Genomic DNA, 17914 nt, shown 5'->3' with positions numbered 1-17914 from the left:
CAGTTTCCTCTCTCAGTTCTCTCCAAAGTTATGGGACCAAGCTCCAGACTCAGAAGTGTCACAGTTAGTCCAAAGGGAGGCAGAATGCAGCAGTGGGCTTTGCTGGCTTGCTGTAGAGATCTGATGGCTAACTGTAATTAACACTTTAAATGATTCAAATTCTAAATTACACCAGAGGGCAATCCTCCATTCTCACTGAGTGCATAATATGGGTCACTGCACTCAGTGCAAAGCTGAGGCAACACGACTTAAATTGGTGGCTGTATCAGATGCAATCTGTGCATGTAATCAGAAACTAAACTGTCCATGGACAGTGACATTACCACCCTTACAGTTTACTCTCCTGCAAGGACTGGAAAGGCAAAAAAATGCTCAAGCAATGACTTACTGCTGGATGCAATAAGACAGCAGGGGTAGCAGTGAGGTTCAAGGGCCTCAGAGTTCAGGCTCTGACTGCTGTGCTACTGAAGTTGTTTTGTCTTATATGCCATACAAAATCTAGGATGAATGATGCTGTTGGCACCCCCTGTAAAAATGGGGTGTGCCTTCTGTCTAAATTAAAACTCAGAAACTGTATTCTGTCAGTCTAGCAGAGCCTCAAGGACCACCCAAGCTTTGTTTCCGTGGTCTTGTTCTACTATGTTCCACAACCTACACAGTCCTACTGCACAAAGAGGCAGCAGTTTGTTGTTGGTTTTGTTGTTGTTGTGTTTTGGTTTTTTTCCCCTTTTTCTTCAGGAAACCCATTGCCCTGGTGTTACATTGTGTACCCATCCACCACTAACGCTAGCTACAGTGAATTCTTGAAATGTAACTCAAAAGCTAAGGCAGTCCGACACTTGGCCTCTCCCAGCTTTTGTCTTACTACCACAGTTTTGTCTTCACTAAATTTTTAAGACTTCCGATACAAACTTTGCACTGATCCATGCAATCAGGGATTGCAAATCTTGACAGAGTTCAGTCCCTAAAGCCAATGACTACATGTTTTCCCTCTGTTGGAATAAAATAATGTTCCCACACTCTGATAGAAACCTTTGATCTGCACAGATTTAATTCATTACTTATGAATCTCTGGCCAACATCACTCTGTTCATTTCAGTGGCTACTTTCAGTCGCTTCCTGGATCTAGGGGGACAGAGAACCCTTTTTAAAAAGCAAAAATCAAAACCAAACCACACCAACATGTGAAATGGCTGAGAAGGGATCCTGGCTATGGATTCATCAACTTATTTCTTATGTAACAGTTCTCTTCTAGAAAACCACCAAGGTAGCAAGAATGAGCTGTCCTCCAGGACTGCTGCACAGAGGTTTGATCAGGAGACAAGATATTTTCCGATGGAAACTCTTCTCCCAGGGAATCACCCTGCATCACATTTCTAATACAGCTTTGTTTTCTTTTAGGAAACAGCAGATGATTTCTTTTTAATTGTGCTACACATAGGCACAAGGGCAGTTTCATGACAAATCGCTGACCTGCTGAAACCATTTGATATCAGAAAGGCAGAAGGTATGCTAATACCTCAGAGGCGAGTGCCCACATCCAAGCTTATGCTTCCGCAGGATTGTCTAGACCATCTGCATGTCCTGGGCAAGACCTGTCTCTTGGCTGCATCTGCACAGTGCCTAAGCTATGAGAAGCAGTACAGCAGTAAAAATAATAATAATAATAAAAGTGCCAGTTGATCTCTCTTTCCATATCCAAACTTCCCTTTCCAAAAACTCACTCTTTCCAGAAGATTTTTCAAGCCTTTTTGTCTGGGGAGGGGTGCAGTACAGCTGTGCTGGGGCCAGCTCCACGCTGCAAGTGGCACACAAACACTGTCTGCACAAGCTCAGACAGAGTGCAGACCTTTCCAAGAGGTCTTCACGATGCTCTTGCGCAAGGAACTGTCTGTCAATGGCAAGGCAAGACACTGTCTCCAAACCCGTCCTTCTCTCTGTGACAATGAAAGCCTACTTACAGAGGTGTCTAAGGAGCCAAAATCATAGCTGTGTGGGATGGATGTGGCCGCAACACTTTTCTTGGAGACGCCACTCTGCATCTCATTGTGATTTCCAACTGTTCCTGCAGCTCTCTGAGCCCTGGGAGAGGAAATGCAGCACACAGGCCCTGCGCTGGGAGCACACACCGCAGGATGGGGCCCTTCATCATTATTCCTATCACCCCACAGACTGCCTGGCACTGGTTGAAGAGCCTGGCTCTGATGATTCTGTCTGCTCGCAAACAGCTCCACAGCCTCTGCATGTGAAAGCCATTAAGCAATAGCACAGAAGCAGCTCATGAGGCAAAACCCACGAACATTCCCATTCTGACAGCGTGCCGGCATCTGCTGCCAGCCAGACATGGGGTGCCGGCCCTGGGCTGCGTGCAGGTGCTGCTGAAGAACCACGTGCTTCCCCAGCAATCCTGACTGGTATGTGGATGCCAGGGAGCTGAAGAGTCCCAAGGGGCTCCGCCAGGGCCTGCATGCAAGGGCTGATGTCCTCCTGCTGGAAATGCGGCACGGGGGAGAATGAGCCGCGGGGATGGGAACTGAAACATCTGTTTAATCCAAGCCACGCTTGGAAAGGCTAAACTGCATTCAACTCTTAAAAGGCACCCAGCCCAGCTGCAAGGCAAGCTGATGAACTGAGGAGTACAAAAATAGCCACTTGTGGAGCGCTCTTTCAAGCAACACGAGGTTGTCCTACAAAAATAAATACACAGAGAAGAACAATCGCTTTTTTCAGAGGGACTCGTGCGCTTCCATTGCTGACAGCAGGATCCCTGACTGCGCTCACAGCACATTCCTGCCACCCAACAACTGGCCACCACGGATCCGCAGGGTCACACACGAGGTCCCCAATGGGCCCGGACTCAGATGGGCTCTTATCAGCCTGACCTCCACCAGAACCCGCACGCTTTGGGCTGTGTTCACTCCACCCCCTTCCCAAGGCGTGGCTTTGAGAGAGAAACTAAAAACGTTGGCCAACACAGCTTCAGCTCTCGCTTTCCCAGGCTTAGCTGTTCCCCGGTTCCTCCCTCAGGAGGACTCAATCCACACCCCAGATTCTCTTTTTAGAGAGCCACTCCCACCTCTGCCTAACTGGAGCAGAACCTCTTTAACCCATTCCCAGCACTATCAGTGCCCCCTGATCAGGCAGCAAAACCGTTCACAGAGTCCCATCCAACCTACAAGGAAAAGGAAAGAGAGGCTCCTCTGCCAGCCTCAAACAGGGCTGCAGAGAAAACTCCTCGCTTTGCTTCTGGGATCTGCCAAATCCACCTCCCTGCTGCAGGAGCACCGAGCGGCAGCCAGGGCTGATGCTGCCAGCAGATGTTGCGATGGAAGTGGGGAGGTGATAGCGGGGGCCCCGCGAGCGCCGTCGGCGACGTCTGCCCCAGGAAGCGGGCACGGGCTCCAGCACGGGCCGCAAACTCCACCCTGGAAATCTGAGTTTCAAACCAGCGATTAGAGCTGGTGACTTCACCTCAGGCATGCAAAGCTGCGTTACACTGAGCCAAGGGTGGGCTGTCTGCACGAGGGGGCAGAACACAGCGCCCCGGGTGGAGGTAACGTGGGGCACAGCAGCATGTATGCACTCTGACTGAAAAATGCTGAGAAAGACACACTGCCACAAGCTCAGCATCCGTCCTTCAGGCACCACTACCACGCCAGCGTATCACAGCGGCCTCACATGAAATTAAAGATGACGCTACACTGAAGTCAGCACACCACATCTGAAGCCTCTTCTCTGATCTCAGCTCAATGAAGTCTTTTCCAGGGCTGATGCTGGCAAACCAGAGACGATTCTTAACCTGAGGGGGAACTGTTCTCCCCGTCAGACCGCAGGAAGCAGCCGACTGAAGATACGGTGCTGAGCTTTGTTTTGATTCTCTCTGCTTAAAAGCAGTGGCATCAGAACTGAGGCGATCTTTTGGGAGAAAGGAGCTGGAAAGCGAGGACAGAATCAGTCTGCTGGTCACAGCTCCTGTAACTCGCCACAAACACAAGGGATGGTCAGCTTGCATCTTGCTGGGCTCTTCCTGATGACAGTTATCCTTAAAAAAAATGGGAATGGTTATAATCATGTACTGTTGGTTGTTTTTTTGGTGGGTTTTTTTTTGTTTGTTGGTTGTTGTTTTTATTTTTTTCTTTGATTTCTGTGCAAGCAAAAACTAATGTGCTTCAATTTGATATTTTTAGCTTTGGCAAAGACATCAACACAGATTCACTGTCTAAGAAAACAACAGCTTTCTGACGTGGAAAACAAGTTCATTCTTTAAGACGTGTGACAAAGTAAGGCCTGGGAGGCCCAAGGTGCTGGGACAGGCAGTGGCACATGGCACAGCGCAGAGGTGGCTCCAGCTCTGTGGATATTCAAGTGAGATTTAGACTGGATATAAGGAAGGAGTTCTTTGTACTAAGGGTAGTGAGGCAGTGGCACATGGTGATACCCTGTGCATACATGCTTTGCACTCAGCCCTCACTCGTTTACCATGGCCCTGAGAAACATCTGAGGACACACGGGCAGACAAAAGCAAGACACAGAATGAGGCCAAACTGCAGTGATCAATCAAAGGACAGCAAAGCTTGAAGAAATGAAAAAAGGACGACGTGGAGATGTAGTGTGGAAACCACACTGGAAATTGCAGCATGATGAGAGAGAAAACAAGGAATTCCACTAACCAGATGAGAGTCCCACCCTGACTTTTGATGCAGTGATTTGCTCTTTAAACCCACAGATCTGATAAAGAGATCTGGTAAAATACATACCAGAATTCAGAGGAACCCCAAAATATGAGGTAAGCACTGACACAACTTTCCTTTCTAGTAGCATCACAAGTTACCACACTCCTGAAACCTCTCCAGAGTGAATGAGGGAAGGAATTATTCACTGTGCCTAACAGCTCCTGGATCCTCCAACCAACCCAAACCTCGTGCCGTTACAAAGGCACTCTGCTAACACCAGGAACCATTATGCTGGGACAGAATAACACAGAAATGCCTCCTTGTTTGGAGCTTTAACTGCACTTACAGTCACTTATGTGATTGGTCCCCTCCTCAGGCTGAATGAACCTTGTTTGCAAAATATTTATCTAGCACCTCATTTGGGCCTTTTTCCCCCTCCAAAATTCCTTACAAAAGAGAAGCAGTGCCTTGTTTTCACTGGGATACAGCTTCATATGAGAATGGCACCCCAGGTTAAGGGTTTTTTGGGGAAAAGAAGTTAATCTATTTCCCCTTTGAGGGCTGGACACTATGGTACAGACACTCCACCGCCTGTGCTTATACCTGAGCTGGATTTCAGGTTTTTTCCTCCAATAGCTTCTGAAGACACTCTGAGCCTTAAAAAAAAACTTTCACTGCCTCATGTAATACTACCTAGTGACCACTGCCAGCTCCTGTGATTTAAAGTAGTACAGGCTGTAGGTTCCCAAATCATGAAATACACTTATCCTTAGGTTTGGGCAGGACAGCACCAGGGTTCACCATCAAGTCTACAAAAAAAAACCCACTGGGTTTTGGATGAAAGTGACAATCCCAGATCTGCAAAGCTTCGGCAGCCCCTCTGATACTGCTCCGCACCAATGAAGGAAAAAAATAAGGGAGTTTCACTTCCACAGCCCTACAAATGGAGATTCTTATCTCCACTCCAAAACTTCCACGATGCTAATGATGTGTCAGAAATAGCCAATATTTGCAAGGGAAAGTCAGAAAATCGTTACAAGATTTTTTCCCAGCTGAGAAACAAAAGCAGCAATAGCATCCCACAAAACAGCAAAGTCACAGCGTGAAGCAAAACCCAGCACCCTGAAAGCGGAGAGCTTGAGAGCAGAGCAGAGCATTCCTCAGCTGGACAAGCTCAGCAGTACAAAGCTCCAGAATTAGTCTGCAGCAGTGAGAGGGGGTTGGTGCCCCCCTAGGCTGCCTGGAGACCGCTGCCCACTTGGCTTTCCTCAGTGATCCCCTGCATGTGGCATTGCTCCTGTGCTCACAGAAACAGTTTTGCCCAAATTGGCATTCTCTTATTGAAAGTTGTTCCATCTGTGATGTCAGATATGAGAGGCACTCATCTCCTTAGCCTTGCCCATTGGAGCCATGAGATCATGGTGGTTAGCACAATGGCCAGCACACACCTGCTGCACAACCGGGAGCTTCAGGGATTCTGAACTCTGTTTCTCGAAGTCATAAAGTCTCAAAGTCTCAAAGTTGATGAGATGCATGCTTTTTTCCCTCTAATGAGAGAGCCAGCAGTAAATTGCAAAAAGCACAACTAATGTGATGGTGTTCAACAAAAGGAACATGAAATACACAATCAAGCTGACCACAGAACTGCACCATGAGCTGGAATCTCCCTCACCCAACACCAAACTCAGCTGTGCATCCTTCCTGCTTATGATGACAATGCAAGCACAGCCTCCCTCACTCTCATGCCAAAGGTATATCAGGGCTATAAACTTCTCCCTGAAGGAAATCCAAGTGCCACAGCAGCATGATCTCACCACCCCCAGAATATGGCCAGCACGCATTCATTAGTTGAGCCACATGCAGCAGATCAGCTGTTTCTCCACCACTCTGCACCCTGCAACTCCAGCCTGAAGCTCCAGTTGACTTCCTTCAGCTGATTCCCCCTTCCCACACTTCGTTTTGGGGACAGGCAAGAGCTTTATGTCTAACTTCAATTTGTCATTGCGTAACAGGACCTAACCCAAAACGTTCTGCAAGCTTTCACAACTCAGCTCCTCCGAACAACAATTAGAGGAACAGTCTCAGACAGAACGTGACCTCAAAGTTAACGATCCTAAAAACACACTGTTATAATCCCAAGCCCTTAATGAGTCAAATGAGCAACTTCATCACAGCCAGAGCAGCAAAGCACTGACACGTCCCACTCCTGTAACAGGGGGACCTCAGCTCCCAGAGCTGCAGCTGCACAGCCAACAGCAGATAGCGTGCACCAGGAGCCCCAAAGGACAGCCGACCTCCCCCAGCTGGGGACCTTCTGCAAAAAAGAAACCACCCATGGCTTTGTCTGGAAAAGACAAAGCATGTCATGTAAGGAAACACTTGGAAATGCCTCATCTGCTGCATTTACGGATGTGTGCGTTCTTCTGAAGGTGGCTAGATCTGTAATCCAATGGTTACCCATGCTGTATGCAACTTTTGCAGTATTTTTTTATTCTATGCTGACAGTACAAAGCAGACACTCAGAAAAGCATGTCCTCATCGTACTGAAACCCAGCAGAACTCAGTTCCTGTGAGATCCCTCCATCATGCCAGACCGTGTCATCCCTTCTGCACCAATCACTCACAGCTTTCATCTCCTAAAGAAAAGTTACTCCCTTTAGAAAACAAATTTAGGTTCACAACAATCCTCCCTCCCCACTCTCCCCTGACTGTTTTTCACATCATGCACTAACTTTACGGCTTCTCATGTGGACTGTGCAGGAGCATGACACACTCCTCTCTGAGGCTCCAAAACAGCAAAGTCAGTCCTGGGATGCAAGCATCCCCCGTCTTCTCTGAATGCTTTCATCACCAAATTTTGACGTGGACTTCTTAATTGAGTCTCTTACATCTGCTGTTAGCAGAGCAGTATTGGAACCACATCCAGCTGCTCACGTCACAACACAGTTATTTCCCTCCATACCCAACCCCAGAGCAGAACAACGGCCCCGGGGCAGCAGCACCCCAGCTCTCTTGGATGCACCCACAGCGCAAAAGGCACAATTAAACACTAACCAATTAGAGGCCCTATACATTTCCAGGTAGCACACCTCCTCCACGGGGAGCAGCGCGTGCCACGCGCCCGTGGGTGGCTGCGATGGGACCCACGCAGCATTACAGCATCACCCAGTTTGGGATGAGCCCCGGGACCGTTCTCCAGGTGCACAGCCCAACACATCCCCTTTGCGTGGCTTGGGCCACTTCTGCACGGCTCTAACGCCTCCGCCTCCAAACTTTCCCAGCCGTCTCCATGTTTGCCTCCGCTGTCATGCAACGTTTCTCCGGCCCGTAGGCTCACGGAAACGCCGAAGGAAAGGGCTGCAACTTCTGCAACGCGGCGCTCCGGGCGCCGCCGCCTCCGGCCCCGCTGGCACTCCCGGCCCCGCGGTACTCACAGAGCCGTGGCGGCGGTCGGGCCGTCCGGAGGCCGCTCCAGGCCCCTCGCGGAGCAGTTGACGACGCAGGCGGCTCCGGGCCGACCCCCTGCGCAGGTACAGTCGGCAGCGCAGGGCTGGCAGGAGGAGGCCGGGGGGGTCCTGGCGGCCGCCAGCCCCCCGCACAGCAGGGAGCAGAGCAGGCACCAGCCCGAGAGGGGCAGCCGCGCCGCGGGGACGCCATGTTTGCGCTGTGTTCCAGTGTCTCCATTTCCAAAAGGCATCTCTTCCTACGAGCATGGCATGGCCCCGGCTCCGCCGCTCCCCCGGCCGCGCCCCGCGCTCCGCTCCGCTCGGCTCCGCGCTCCGCTCCTCCGGGGCCGCGGGGCTCAGCGCATGGCGGGCTCCCCTCGGCGCTGCGGTGCGCGCTGCTCCCGCGGCGGCGCCCGACCCGACCCGGCCCGGCCCGGCCCCCGGGCTCCGCTCCCCGCGCTGTCAGCCCCGGCCCCGCTCCGCTCCGTTCTGCGCTCCGCCCGGGCCGCGGCCCGCCGCCTCCCGCTCCGCCTCCCGCCCGGCGGAAACCCGGCGCCGCTCCAGCCCCTCCGCCCGCCCCCGGCTCCGTTCCCGGTCGTTGCGAAGCTGCGGGTACCGCTCCCGGGCTGGCGCCTCTTCTCGAGGCCGCTGCAGCCTTACGGTATCGGGTATCGTAAGAGCCGCGCGTTTGGCATCTGCAGCGCAGCAGCGGTTCACGCAGGTGAGGAAGGCACGGACTTCGCAGGGCCGCTTTGTAACGCCGGGCGGAGGTCGGCGGGCCCCACGTGCTGCTCGGCCCTGCACACCGCGGCACTGGGACGGGGCATGGCTCGGACCGGGCCAGGGCTGCTGAGGTCGGCACTGAGGGCTCCTCGGGCTCAGGGCCGTAGCTAAAATAAGCTCGTATACAAAGGGAGCAGAATTGTGTCCTCACAGAAGGTGTCTCTCCAAAACCAAGCCCAGCCCCATCTGTTAGCACTGGAGAAGAAGGTGCGCTAGTTGGAAATCTATAGGGGCCCTAACTCCTTAGTGCTTTTTGCACCATGTGTGATGTACACAGAGCATCAGCCCAGGGGAGGACAGAAGGAAGACCAACTAAAACACGGGAGGAGTTCTTGCTTTTGAGCTGCTCATCTCCTTCAGTGCCACATCGCTTTGGAAAGCAGAGCCATCAGCCCCTGCCTGCCGGGGATTTCTCACTGCAGCTGTGTGCTGTAGCTGGAAGTGTGGCAGCAGGCAGCATGTTGCTGGGAGCAGCGTGGGGCGGGCTGGAGGGGAGCAAGCAGCTGGGGCAGGGAATGTGAATGGAGGGACAAACCCTGCACAGCCCGATCCTGTCACTGCTGAGCTCTGTCTGAAGTGCCCAGCAAAAACACTCTCTCCTTGGGAGAGATTTGTCGATACAGATGAATCTTTCAGCACTGTGCCCATCCACTCTTTCTTAATGCGATTGCATCAATTCTCACAGACCTTTGTGCCTTTTCAAATATTTGCCTGTAACACTGGAGTTGAGCACAGGAAATCTCTCTGGCTCAGTGCTGGTGTCTGTCCTGTAGGAGCCCTCAGGACTGCTCGTGTGCTCGACTCAAGCTGAGATCTGCTGAGGTTGCACCCCTCCAGCAGCCCAGTGCCAAGCAAAGGGCATGTTGCTTTTTGGAGCAGCTCACAAAGCCCAAGGCTGGCCTCCTCACAGAGCCTCCTGCTGCTGGTGCTGCTCAGTGCTGGGGATGTCGTGCCCCTGCACTTTGCAGCAGGCCTGCTGAGACCTGCTGCAGGCATGGTGTCAGTGAGGCCAGCTCTTGGGCTCAGGAAATCTTCCTGGCAGCTTTCAAGGGAGAAACCACAACACAAAAGGGTGCGATGAGCTGCAGGAAGCCAGAACGGTGGTTTGGGGTGGTATGAGGGGGAGGATGGGAGCCTAAGAGCCTGAGGATAAATCTGGGTGGAGGGAGAACGGCCTTGGGGGCCGCTCTGTGTTTCTTGTAGGATTTTTTAAGCCACTTGTATGACTTCTGATGCTTTGGATTCCCTGAAGTGCATCCATCCTTGTCCCTCCAGAGCTGCTTGCTTTGCTCTGCCTGTTGTGATGGTCCAGATCCCATAAAATCCATAAACACCTTCTGGGTTTCAGGTACATGCATCATCCTGTTGAAACCAAGGAGCAACAGCAAATTGTATTAGCTGGGTTCTGGCTTTCCTTATCTAAATGCTGCACATACCTTATCTGAGATGCCTGACAGCATCTTATTCCACCCCTTGGCACAGCACTTAAAGTATATGAAGATTTACTTTCCGAAAACGTTTTGCACTTTTTAGAACTTGAAATTGACTTGAGGGACACATCATCGTGTTTTGCACAATGCATCATGCCCCGAATAGCTCGGTTTTTGCTGCCTCCTCATGTGGCCACTGTGTATTTGCTTCTGCTCTCTCAGCTGCAAACTGCTTTCAGTTTTTCTTCCCTAACCTCCTGCACTGATGCCCATATTTCTTAAGATAACAGCAGGGAGAAAATGTCCTGTGTATGGATGGTAATCAGATTGGGTCGCTAATGTAATCCAGAGGATGTAATGAGGTTAAGGGCTCTCCCCCCAGTGTGGGGCTGCCAAGCTGTAACACAGGCAGCAAACAGGGAAATAATGGAGCGAGCAGGGAGGAAGATGGCAAATGGTGATTGAGTTGCAAGAGAGTAATTTGTTCACATTGGATCATAATTTTTGATCTTGGGGGAAGGTCTCAGCACCGAGCTGGGATGGATTTAAAAATGCAGCCTGCAGAAAATGATGGGAGTGGAAAATGCTGTGGGGGTGGGAGGCTCAGAGCAGGGCGTGCTGTGGGGAAGGGATCCTTCTTGTTCCTCCCACTGGCAAGCGGATGGAGAGTTTCTCAATACTGTTTACTTGGAGTAGAATTAAAACCCAATTAAGAGGGTGCTAATTCTCCCCATCCATCCCACCAGCAACACAAGTTGAATGCACACGCAACATCCTCAGCAGCTCCCAGCTTAACAAATACTCCTGCACTGCAGGAGGACAGCGTGCACTCAGTGTGTACCGGGGGGGGGGGGAAGGGGTGGGAAGAGCTGTCATATTTCCTTTTACGTGGGGTATGAGTACCTCGGAGGAGGCGAGGATACTATTTTCTCCCATCAGGAAGCAGCAGTTTCCATCCCTGCAGGCTGCCACACGTGAGTCACTGTGGCCATTCCCATGAGGAGGAACCTGGAGCGACCCCAGCAGAGCCATCTCCTCCCACTGCCCTGCAGCCAGCACAAGCGTTCCCAGCTGTCACCCACGACCCGGTGACTGCAACCGCCTCCTCTGCTCTGCTGCCTTTCCTCCAGACATAATACTTCCCTTGCTCGAAAGGCCTGGGGGAAGAGGGCAGCTGAAAGCCAAAACTTCATCCTATGTTATATTATGTTTACCACCACCAACCACTGTTCATTCTTTCTGATGTAGTAGATGTCTTTAGTTGACTTTCAGGGTATGGTTCAGCGTGCTGGTGTGGCACCTTCAAGATCTGCAGCTGAGACAGACTTCCTCGTGCGCCAGCTGTTAGATGTAACACCTCTCAGAGAGGGCTGAAAATTAAAAACAGAAAAGTTGCCAACTCTGTGGTGTCGATACAATGAATACCAGCCTGGGAACCTCTGCCAGCAGCATTGCAGCTCAGTCCTGAGCCACAGGAAGGCTCTGGTAGCATGGAGCACCCAGCGGGTGAGCTGTGATCTGGGGGGAGAGGGGAGGTGGAGCAAGGCAGACTGTATGTGGGGCACGGGGTGGCCTGGGGCCAAGGAGATGAGCTGCTGGGCTACTGAGATGCTCAACTGCTGGGCTTCTAGGATGCTACGAACGCTCCCGGGGAAGGGTTTGCTAGCTCCGAGCCCCGCGGAGCCCCCGAGCTCGGCTCCCGGCGCGGTCCGTGTTCTCCGGGCGCCCCCTAGGACCGCCCGCCGCTACGCTTCTTCTCCCTCCCTCCAAAAAAAGCCCCGACCGAACAGCAACAACAAAAAACACTAACTCCAAACCGGGGAAAAAAAGGCAAGCGGACTCAAAAATCAGACGCAACCCCACGCGGCGTGACCCAAGCAGCGATTCCCCCCCCTCCAGAGTGCTCCGGGCTGCACACCCTCACTCGCCAGGCACGGGATGCAGAGGATGAGGGCAGGATGCGTTGGTACCAACAGCGTGGTACCCGGCTCATCCCCGGATGCCTGGAAAAGCCCCCCCACTCCCCAGCCAGCTGTGCTTAGGGCGGTGCTCTGTACTGGGTTTTAGCTGCGTGAGGCTGAGCCCCTGTTGGGCTTTTTTTCTGAGTAATTTTTGTGGGTGTTTTCAACCCAATAAGGGAATTTATTTACACCAAACACCTTCAACTGTTTGATGGAGTGTGAATACAAAGCAGAGCTGAGCGCTTTCTGCTCAGGATCTAACTGGTGGCATTCGTGGCTTTATTCACCAAGCACTCAAAGCAAACAGAACTTCACGATCCCTCTCTCCGGAGGGTTTGAAGTTCCAAGAGACAGGAGGAGTTCAGGGAACGATGCAGGGGCCGCCCAAGGGGCCGAGCACCGCTTCCCCCCCAAATTGCTGCTGCTCTGCTCGTTGCCATGGCAATGCTGATGTCTGCACACCACCAGGAGGCACCGCGGTGGTGTTGGTGTTTTTAACAGAGGCAAGTTCAGCTGGGTAAGTAGGCAGCTAGCGGCTGGAGATGCTCATTCCCTGCTGCAGGCGCTATGGGAAGCATCTCCCCTCTCGTTCCCCACTCCTATTGCCCTCGCTTACCTTTACTCACGGATCATCACAAGCACAAACATGGCTCAGGAGGTTGGTGATGCTGCTGGGCACCCCCAAGGCCAGGTCTGCATGGTGCCCCCTCTCATGCCTCTGCCTTTGAGAACTTCAGAAAATGGGATTTTATCTTTTTTAACAAGGATTCAAAAGCTGTTCCTTTGTAATGCAATGATGCAGAAGAAACAGCTGTGCATTAATTAGTGCTGATGAAGCTGAAGCCAGAGGGCAGCCAGCAAGAGGTGCAGAATCAGAAAGAAGGGCAGGTGCTGGTGGCCTAAGGCTGTTCCCAGCACGGCTGGTAGGAAAGACCATGTGCTCCAGCGTGGAGCACTTGGCAGCAGTGTCTTTGCCTCGAATTGGCTGTGGCTGGTTGCACTTGGCTGTGCCTCCTGCCGGCAGACCCGATAGCTTCCACTTGTGCTCAGCTGTTCAGACGTGATTAGTCCCTCTGATTGCAGAAGGACAGCAGATGCAAATGAAATTGCCTGCAGACAAAATGTTTGCAGAGCTGCTGGGACAGCCCTTAGCTTTGCTGGGGGAAAGGATGTTTCCAGCAATAAAGAAGAAACACTTTACAGTGAAGCAGGAAATTGTAAAATCATAGTAAGCAGCAGCAGGAAAGTGCTGACTGTGTGGATCCATCACAGCTGATTATGTCACAGAGTTAAGGGCACCTTCATGTGCCCAGCTCTGGGCTGCCCATGCTGCTCATTCACTGTCATCTTCAAGAAAAATGCAATTGCCTAAACTCGCAAGAGTTCTGCTTAAGTGGAAACACTCAGCTTTCCTCTAAAAGCATTAACAAACCGTATTAATGCACTGCACTGCACGTTTGTAGCCCAGATTATTAATTGCTTGGAGAACACTGCTTGCTGACAGCTCAGACCATGGGCAAGCATCATTGCAGGTGTGTGAGAGGATAAGCAGAAAGACAGAAGCTATTGATCGGGGTTGATAAATACTGCCTGGCGTCTGAACAGTGTCCTGTCTCGCTCTGATGGATGGCTGAACAAGCTGCAGGTACGGAGCTGCATCTGCTGGCACCAAGGAGCACAGCTCTGCCCCAGGCAGGGAGGTGAGGCTGCTTCTACCTGATGTGGAACCTGCTTGCCACGTCAGAACAGCTGCAAGCAGCAGTGCAAGGGCTCACTCCAGCAGGGGCTCCTTCCCAGCTCTGGCACTTAGCAGTTCACTTATTCTCTAGGTAGCAGCTTGATGAGCCTCTGCACACCCTTGTGCTAGCTCATTACTGCTGTTTATTGTTTTACCATGCCACAACAAGTGCTGCACACATTGCTGAGCTATGGCTGGCCCCAGCTGACTCTGGCCCCATAGTTCCAAAAACTCCGAGTGCATTTGCACATTGAGATAGGAGGGTTTTATCTGCTCAGGCTGCTTGGGCTCAGGGCTGGTGGTGGGGACCTGCAGCACAAAGAGCCCTCAGACTATCCTCTCCCCTGAGCTGGAAGGAACCCACCAGGATGATTGAGTCCAGCCTCTGGCTTTGCACAGGTCCACCAAAATTCAAATTGTATTTCTGAGGGATGAGCAGCCCCTCAGCACTCACTGTGCTGTCTGCATCCAGAACCTCTGCACCCTGCAGTCAAGGTACTTGCTCCATTGCTCTGCACCTCTCCTTCATTCTGCAGCACTGCTCTTGCAGGTGCTGTGCATCTGTGTGTGTTCTACAGCACTCTGAGACCCAGCAGAGCACAGCCTCAGCTGGGATGGATACAGGACATGAGCGCCACGAGGAAGGCAGGGAGCTGCTGCCTGCCCTGCTATGCATGCTGCAAACCCACCTGTGCATGCACTGAATGACTCTGTGCCATGTTTGCAACTTACTTTGGAAATCATACCCATGTCCCAGCCTTTCATCATTGCAGGATGACTCTGTATCTCACTATAAACTCTTAGATGGTTCTAAGCTGAGATATGTCTAAAATGTTGGATGTCACTGAGGTATGTCTGAAAAGCATTTGCAGTATACCAAACAGCTTGGAAGCATCTTCTGTTTGTGAGGCTGAGGGTTTGTTACTCAGCCTTCTCTCTGTAGGACACATTTCAAAGGATTTTTGAGTATTTGACTTTATCACATCTGAAAGCTTTCATGGGTGACTGCTGGAGCAGAGCCGGGGTGAGGGCTCTCATGAGCTTGGTGCTCTGCTGGCTGAAATCTTGGCTCATTTCTGTCTTGGCACGAGAAAAACTGATTTCCTCTCCCCAGCCCAGACTCATTGAGACCTAGCATGGTTGTTCTGCTGTGCTCCAAAGGGCCGGGCATGGGCCTGTGCAGCACTGTGGTTCCTTAGGGATGCCCATGGAGCAGTGCCGAGGCAGCTTTTCTGCATCCCAGCACTGCTGCTGGGACTGTGAAGCTGTGCAAGGGCTGTGCCCTGCTCATCCTGGGGACAGCATCCAGCTTGGGTGTCATGAGTGGCTGACCCTAGACTTCTGGCACTGGTGCGCCTCCAAGGGGACAAGGGAAAGCAGTGCCCCATGGTTGGCAGCTGCACCAATGGATTTCCTGCCCTGCTGGGGAGCAGGGATTGAGCCCAGCACCTGGTCAGTGGGTGACAGCCTGAGCTCAGCCTCTCTCAGCTGCTGGGTTTGGTGGATGTGCTTTACAGGTCCAATGGGGAGGAAGGAGGGGTCAGAGAGGTGAGCTAACGATGGAAACAGAGACTGTGCATAGGAGAGATGGCAAATGAAATAGCCAGAAAGAAGAAGGAGGTCTGCAAGGTAAGACTTGTCTTGGCAATAAAAGAAAGTGGAAAGACAAAAACAGTCTTCCAGCAAAACACTGGAATTTAACTTTCACAGCTGCAAATGGAAAACAATCACTTCCCACACGAAAATAACTGATGGGCTGCATTGACGAGGAGATGTCTGAGGAATTTCAATTAAAAGCCAGCGACACTGACAAAGGCAATGAGATTGAAGTGTTCGGAGGTAAGTGAGCAATGGGGAGGGAGGAACAGTAAGTGGCAGGCAGGGAACAATGAGTGCTCAGCTCTGCGTGGGCTGGGCCCCTTGCATGGAGGCAGAAGGAAAGCACTGAGCTCTCAGTGTTTTGCCCAGGCTCTTTGTTGCTACTGCACTAGGACAGCACCATGGCCAAGGTGTTGGCCTCGTCACCATGGTGTCACCTTTGCCTGGATGCCCTCCTGTGCCTCCCATCTGGGTGATGTCTGTCCTCTCTCTGTATGGCTTCTCTTTGGAGTCAGAGCTGTGTTTGCCCTTCAATCATAGCAGCAGAGAAAGCAGGGAGGGATGTCAGGCCTTGGAGCAGTTGGGAGAATATAACCTTGGCTGGAGGCACTGCCATAAGTGACAGCAGGGACAAGCTGAGCCACTAGCAGAGCATGGCAGGAGCCTGCATCGGCCTCCCTGCAGCTGCCAGGCCACCCAACAAAGAAGATGAGTATCTTCTAAGGCAGCTGACATCGTCTCTGGTGGGAAGAGCACTTCCTTGCAGCCTCTCTGCTGCAGGGACAGCTCCGCTCTGCCTGAGCCAGCAGTAATACCAAAGAGCAGTGGGCTCAGGCTGCTGGGAAAGGCATTGCTGGCCATTCCCATGAAGGTATGCTTTCTTGTCTCAACCAACACCAGGAAAGGCTCTGCCCGGGTCTGGCAGGAGGCAGAGAGCTGTGGTCCTCCACGAGCTGCAGCACAGCAGAGCTCTCGGGCTGATGGCCCTAATGGGGTTGTGCTGATGGGCTGCCTCGAGAAACAAATCCACTTACATGGAGATGTATGGGAGAAACAACTGACTGCTGCCGGCCCCGCTCAGAGCCTGCCAGATCCTGCAGCCCTGCTTCCCCGAGGCACGCCGCATCTCCAGGCGTGTGTTGTTCCATTAAGCTATTTTTAGCAAACACATTCCCCTTATTTCAGCAGCAGTTATCTGATTAGTTCCTGTAACTATATGAGGAGCAACATTTCCAGGCATGACTGAGAGCTGCGAGCAGGCTGTGCCACTTCATATGCATTTTCTCAGAGGGAGAAACTTGCTGGGGCTGCTCCTCCCGCAGTGCTCCCATGGCCACATGGCTCTGAGCTCTGCAGCACGCGACCTTTGGCAGAGCAGCAGCCAGCAGGCAGTGTCCCCACTGCCACCTGTGATAAGGGGCCTTCCCTGGCAGTGGCAATAAGCAGCTGGCTTTGTTTGCTCTGAGCACACGGCTCTTAAAGATTTCCATCATCATCGGCTGTGGTGGGGAGGGGAGGAAAAGCAAAGACTCTTTGCTAAAGCAGCACCAGGCCCAGGGAGGCTGCACAGCCCTCTCCCCTGTGCAGGGAATGCCCCGTGACAGTTTGTTGCTGCGTGGGGGCAAGCTAAAAATCCCACAGAGCTATCAGTAGCTCCAGCACTGTACTTAGCTCCCTCTGCCTCTATAGATCACAGCTGTCCCGGAAAATCAGATTATAGAGCAAAGCCTTGGCATCAAGTCTGCCCTGCCAAGTCAGGTCCTACATCTCGCGGATGGGTCACGGCAGGAAGAGGGTGAGAAGTCTCTGCTGTGACACTCCGACAACGACAGGAGGGAGCCCAGAGCTCTGCAGCAATGGCCGTGTGTGCGGCTCAGGGTGGCAGAAGGAGACCTCAGGGGGGAGCTGAGCCAGGCTCATTTCTCCATCCACGACAGAAGTGCTCGGAGCTCTGCTCTCTGCTTCCCCCTCCTCATGGTGGGAATGTTTTGGGAGTGCAGAACGGGGGCTCATTGCAGCTTTAAATGCTTCCAAAGGAGCTGTTCTGCTGTACGTGGGGAAGCACCAGCCTCTGGATGTTGTAGGTCTAGGAGGGGAGGAGAGGACCTGGGAGCACGGAGGCACCTACTTGTGCAGCTCAGCCTCTGGGGACACAGAAGGGCCCAAAGATCAGCACTCACTCTGACTGTAGCAGCAGCAGCAGCCTGGTTTCACCGTGGCACAGCCTGGGCTCTGCTCTTTTGTGTTGGCCATCAGCTCCTCCTGGGCTTGTGCAAACCCTGTT

At 52.4% G+C, this 17914-nt stretch overlaps 1 protein-coding gene across 4 annotated transcripts in view; it reads right to left on the bottom strand.

Annotated features, from left to right (window-relative positions):
* PKD1 (polycystin 1, transient receptor potential channel interacting) overlaps positions 1 to 8394 on the bottom strand; it is an 81603-nt gene extending 73209 nt beyond the window's left edge. For all 4 annotated transcript variants that reach the window (XM_065732716.1, XM_065732713.1, XM_065732715.1 and 1 more), the window contains exon 1: positions 8108 to 8394. In XM_065732716.1, coding sequence (XP_065588788.1) covers positions 8108 to 8370 — 263 coding nt within the window. In that variant the 5' untranslated portion in view covers positions 8371 to 8394. The remainder of the gene's footprint in view (positions 1 to 8107) is intronic.
* Positions 8395 to 17914: the final 9520 nt, after the last annotated feature.

The sequence above is a fragment of the Cyrtonyx montezumae genome, unplaced genomic scaffold, assembly GCF_038088225.1.
Source record: "Cyrtonyx montezumae isolate F1298 unplaced genomic scaffold, pur_monq_1.0 scaffold_16, whole genome shotgun sequence".
NCBI lineage: Eukaryota > Metazoa > Chordata > Aves > Galliformes > Odontophoridae > Cyrtonyx > Cyrtonyx montezumae.
The sequence above is the reverse complement of the archived record's forward strand: the minus strand, read 5'-3'. Positions and strand labels throughout refer to the sequence as shown.